Source organism: Brassica oleracea, chromosome C3 (assembly GCF_000695525.1).
Source record: "Brassica oleracea var. oleracea cultivar TO1000 chromosome C3, BOL, whole genome shotgun sequence".
NCBI lineage: Eukaryota > Viridiplantae > Streptophyta > Magnoliopsida > Brassicales > Brassicaceae > Brassica > Brassica oleracea.
In genome coordinates, this window is record NC_027750.1 from 4,285,911 (window position 1) to 4,292,009 (window position 6,099).

The window sequence follows — 6,099 nt, forward strand, 5'->3', positions numbered from 1 at the left end:
ACCTGGCTGTGTCGCTCCGAAGACGTCGCTCCCGGGTCGTCTCCTCGCGAGCGACCTGGCTGTGTCGCTCTGAGGACGTCGCTCCGGGCTTCATCGGGTGTCGTCTCGCCATGGAAACGCGAGCGACCTTAGATCGTCGCTCTGGCAAGTCGCTCTGGGAGGGGTATCACAGCGACTTCATGTAGTCGCTCCAGGAAGTCGCTCCCAACGCTCTGCTCGTCCAATGATCACCTTTATCACCTCTTTTGAGCTCCAAATGCACCCAAATGTCTCCAAGAACTTCATGTGGTACTCCAATACCTAATAGAGACTCATGTATGCAAAATGCAACCTAAACATGTCTAAATCCTAATCTCTATGATGAAAATGTTTATGAATGAATGGATAAAACAATGCAAATATGCAAGATATCAAAATATCGTATGGAAAATAAAATTTACATTATTGATCGAATTAATATTTTTGGTCATTAAACAATTTTATTAAAAATATTTTTTTGTTAATTACATAATCTGTTTACTAATGAACTGATCTTATTTTTAAAAATATTTTAGGTCAAAAAATTATTTATCTCATAAAAACCTAACGTTTAGGCCGAATAATCTCATGCCTACTATTTGGTTACAATGAAACTATGTCAACTCGATTTTATATCATGATTTAGCAATTTAAAAGTTAATCATGGTTATGAGAAGTTTATGTTCACGTGCCAATCCTATTTATCTTCGCTATTTTTCTCTTTTTTATGTCGTTTTGGTTATTGCTCGATACAAATATTAATTTTTGAGTTTATTCTCATTTTTTATTTTATTTTGGCCTGAGATTTAGAAAATGTTTAAGATTCAAAATTATTAAAGGGATGAATACTTAGGTTAAGATATGCGTCTTGTGCAAAATAAATATTTTAGATTTATTACTTATTTTATATTTTTTTGCATATTATGAAATAATAAAATAATAATTATATATTAAATAACTAAGAAATCAGTTACTATTATGTAATAAATTGGCTTGCACATATAAATCAAATGACCGCTCTTGTTTATTCGCAATAATTTAAGGATAAATAAATCAAAACAATCAATCTTATCTTTCGTATATGATATATAATTAAATTTAAACGATATGATGTATATATATATTAACATAAACACCTATTAAAATAAAATTATTTATTTATATGTTTATTTATATGACTTTATTATTATTGTATCTTATTATTGAAAAAAATTTAAACATTGATCACAAAAGTTTATGTGAGACTTTTAACAGTTTTAGTAATTTAAACTCGTTTTGAAAAATTCAAAATACAACATATAAAAAAAAAACAAAAATGATAGAAAGTATGCAGACTATTAGAAAATCTTCATTATTTAAAATCATTAATTACTATATATATCATAATCACATTTATTTTAATAATAAAGAATTAAACAAAAATGATAGATAGTACACAGACTATTAGCAAGTCTTCATTATTTAAAATCATTAATTACTATATATATCATAATCACATTAGGTAATTCCGTAGGTTTTATTTAAGGAAATAATATATAATAAATTTCAATTTGATAAATGAATGGTCCATAATGAACATACTATATAATATAATATTCTCTAGCAATTTAATTTTGGATTAACAAAATTATCAATTGATTTTCAAGCCGCAACGTAAACAAATTTGCATTTCAATTACGTACGTGACAACTCAACATGACATTTTTTTAATTAGTACAAACTACAGGTTCTAAACTTTTTAAATGTCTATCTATTAATATATAGGGGATGTTAAACCATTGATCATTAATTTTTAACATAATAATTTTAACAGTTTTAGTTATTTTGCTGTTTTTTAAAATTCAAAATATAACATATACGAAAAAATCTATATTTTAATTTTGTAGCTAATTTGATTGTTAAATTTGTTTTAATAATGTAAAATTAAACAAAAACGGTGGATGAGATCTAAATTGTTATCAAATCTTTATTATTAGAATCATTAATTATCATATATATATTAGTCATACTTGTAATTCCGTAGCTTTTATTTAAGGAAAAAAAAGAAAATAGTAATTGTACACTTTAATTAATTTTATGATTAGTTTAATGAAAAGTATAATATATACTTAATTGGACCAACATATTTTCTAAGGATTCTGAATTTTATTCTGGTGATGACACGTGGATACACTTAAATGTTTTAATGTTTTTCAATTAATATATACGGGATATCTTAAATTTATTTTTTATTATTTTGAAAAAAAAATAAAAGAAAACAAGACGCGTCTCGTTTTCTCGTCTCCTTCTCGTATTAAATACGTTCATTTAATGACAAGAATCAACAATCTAATCTATTAAAAGGAGAGTACAAAATTAGATTACCCCTTAATTTTTCACTATATTTACAATGTCATGTCATTGATGTATTAAATGAAGCTATATTTATGGATATTTTGTCTTTTCCTATTTTACTAAATCATTTCCTAAATAAATTTCACCTAAAATTTTGTGTTTAATATATTTCCTAAAATGATTCAGCTAGATTTTAGAAAAAATCGAATTTATAAATGATTTTTAATAATATTATGTAATATTTTCCTAATATCATATAATTTTCACACATTTAGCTTGTAAGGTCTAAAATATATATATTTTGAATATTCCAAGATGTATGTTTAACCATTAAGGTTACCATTAATTACTTTCAAAAATAAAATCTATACATGTTAAGAATTAAATATTTTGAATTACTTGTACAATAATATGGATTATTTATAATCGAATATTTATTTTTAGTCTATCTAAATCTTGCCTAAAATATATATATTTCAAATATTTCTAAAATATATTTAACCATTTCAGTTACTATTAATTATTTTCAACAAAAGATTCTATTTATATTAATGTTTATAATTAAATATTATTTTCTAATGTACAAATTTTTTGCCACATGGCCTATATCTAATCAAAATATTTAAAATATTATTACATTTGTGAAACGATTTCGTGTTAAAAAATATTACTCAAATATATCAATGAGTCAATATTTGTTAAAGATTTAGTATATCGCACAAATCAATATTTTTTTTGCAGCATGTAAACTATTTAATTATTGTGTTTATAAACATTTTAAAATATGATAAATGTTTAAAATATTAAATAATAAATATTTAAATAATATTCATGTATATAAAATGAAAATAAGTATCCGCACGGGCGTGCGAGTCAAACTCTAGTTCCTTTTTAAATGGACCGAGATTCTCTTAAATGAAGATTACATAGAAATTACTTCGATCTGAGTTAATGGTTTTGTTGTCACGTTAAAGAGAAGAATAACAAGCCAATGCGATGAATGATAATTAGTGTTCTTCTCTTTCGTTAGTCAAAGTAAAACAAATAAACGCATACGTGAATATCATATTAGAAGAATTTACTTGGTCTCGACTTCAAGAAAAAATGAAAATTTTGTATAAAATAAGACCTGACTTGTGTTTATATAAAAGTTAACAAAATAAATTAAAATCTATATAAATTTCATGATAACTACCTTAAACATATATTTATCTTAAACACATATTTATCCTAAACATAAATAATTATAATATTCTTATTAATTTCAAATTTATATATTAATTATTGAAATATCAAATTGGGGTCAAAAAGTAAATTCACATTAAAAAAGTGTAGTTTTCACAAAAAAATAAAGACAATGTATTTTTCAAATTTCAATTCCTAAATAGGGTATTTTGCAAATTATCCTAAAAACTAAATATCTATCAAATTTTTTTTTACTGAATATTTGTTTAGAAAACTAAGAAGAAGAAATGAGCCCAAAACGATAGTCCAAATCGTGATGTCCGTTACAAAGAGAAATAAGCTTGAAGAGCCTTTTTGCTAAATCATCGACGACCAAGTTGTCCGATCTAGAAACATATAGAAAGAAAAATGTTGCAAACCCAGAAAAATCATATGTCGTTTACAATTCCAATGATTTTTTAGACTGGAGGTTACCGGAAATAGCTCTGATGAGCGTTAAATTGTCGGAAAGAATCTTGAGTGTGGAGAAAGCAAATCTTACACCTAAAGCAAAAGACATGCACGATACAATTCATCAGTATTATAGTTTATCATTACTATATTTTACAGACAAGACATGACCAGTTTACGACTTTTGTTTCCTCCACTGGACACAACAGACTGACCGTTAAACACGGCGTCAAGCTCTTCCACGAACCTTTGCATCGCCTTCTCCGGCAAACAAACCGGCACAAGAATCCCTCTCTCACCTTTCCTGTTCTCAAGCGAAACGTAGAAGCTAGACCCCAGAGAGTCCATAACCCCGGCCTTACCGATCCCTCCGTAAACCGGTTTACCCCAAACTCCGAGATCGATATCCGCAAAGTTTCTCACGTCAGAGATCAAGTAGGCTCCGTCCGCCAAGAACTTTGGTCTCCCCTTCGTCACCATAAGATCCGCAAGCGATCGCATGTACTCTTCAGTCACGCTCGCTTTCGCCTCCTTCACTAGTCTCAAAGCGAACTCTAACGGCTTCTCCGCTAGGTCTCTGGCGGTTGCGATTGCGACTGGGAACGCAAACGCGTTTCCGTAGTATCCTCGAGGTAACGTTGGGTTTTTAAGCTTGGGACGCGCGTTGACGATGAATATGACCCGCATCTCCTTGTTCGCGTCGGGTCGTAGAGCGGCGGTGCGTTGACACCACAGGAACGCCGTCAGCGTTTCTAAACCTGTGCTGCGGTTGGCGATGTCCGGTGGGAGGAGCTCCCGTATGGCTGACATCTCTGCGCCGCCGAAGAAGAAGGACTTGCTGACCAGAGTGTCCTCGTCTTCAGTGGCGGACTCTGTCTCGGCCACCGCCGGTTCGTCGTACTCGCGGTGCGTTTGTGTCACACGCGGCGGGACTCTGGCGCTTAGAAGATGACGCTCCCATGTCGGAGGGATCGTTGGAGCGTGACATCCACGTGCGAACTCGCCAATCGCTTTTATGAAGAGTGAGAGACCTCCGGCGTCGGCCATTACGTGGCTGAGACGGATGGCGAAGATAAACCCTCCACATTTCAGACGCGTGACCTACAAGTAATTAACATCACCCGTAAATGTATTCTTATTTTATTCTCTTTTATTGATACTATAGGTGATATTTGGGTGTACTATATCTCTCCTGAAAACAAATAGTTTTTTTACAGCCAAAATATTCTCATGTTTTATTTGAATTTGTTTCATAATATAAGTTATTTTGAGTATAAGCACAGGATTACAAAAATTCATTGTATTTTTTACATTAATCATTATATTTCAAAAATACATCATTTAATTATAGAAACGTTTGTAAATTTTTACTTGAATGAAACAAAATAACAATTATATTATGAAACAGTACTAAGTTTTTAAAACTTTTTGTTAACTTGAAAGTTGGATATTAACACTACAAGAAAACAGCAAGGATACTGAGGGAAAAAATCGTCGGAATTTCGTCGGAATAACGTTATTCCGACGACATACCGACGAAACAAGTCATCGGAAATAATTCCTCGGAATTTCTTCTTTCCTCGGAAAACCCTCGGAATTTTCCGACGGAATTCTGAGGAAACATATTTCCGAGGAAATTCCGAGGATCACTTGTTTGTCGGAAAACTCCTCGGAATATACCGAGGGAGAACTTCGTCGGGATATCTTCTCTTCATTCCCACAAATTTCCGGAGGTGGACTGTCAAACACCCTCTTGTTCTTCGTAAACAAATTCCTACTCCTACGATATGGATGATCAGGTGGTTGGAATCTCCAGTGACAGTCAAACCAACACGTTTTCCTTCCGTGTTTTAGTTGGAAAGCATTAGTGTTATCTTGACAATATGGACATGATAGCCTTCCATGCGTTGTCCATCCAGACAACATACCATATGCTGGAAAATCACTTATTGTCCACATTAGTACTGCCCGCATTTGAAAGTTTTCTTTACACGAAACATCGTATGTTTCAGCACCTTGAGCCCATAGTTGTTGCAACTCATATATTAGTGGCTGAAGAAACACATCAAGTGATCTCTTAGGATGCTCTGGTCCGGGAACGAGAATCGAGAG

The 6,099-nt window shown here is 31.5% G+C and overlaps 1 protein-coding gene across 1 annotated transcript in view; it reads right to left on the minus strand.

Annotated features, from left to right (window-relative positions):
- Positions 1-4,037: 4,037 nt before the first annotated feature.
- LOC106328018 ((Z)-3-hexen-1-ol acetyltransferase) overlaps positions 4,038-6,099 on the minus strand; it is a 6,107-nt gene continuing 4,045 nt past the window's right edge. The window contains exon 2 of the mRNA XM_013766366.1: positions 4,038-5,088. Coding sequence (XP_013621820.1) covers positions 4,141-5,088 — 948 coding nt within the window. The 3' untranslated portion in view covers positions 4,038-4,140. The remainder of the gene's footprint in view (positions 5,089-6,099) is intronic.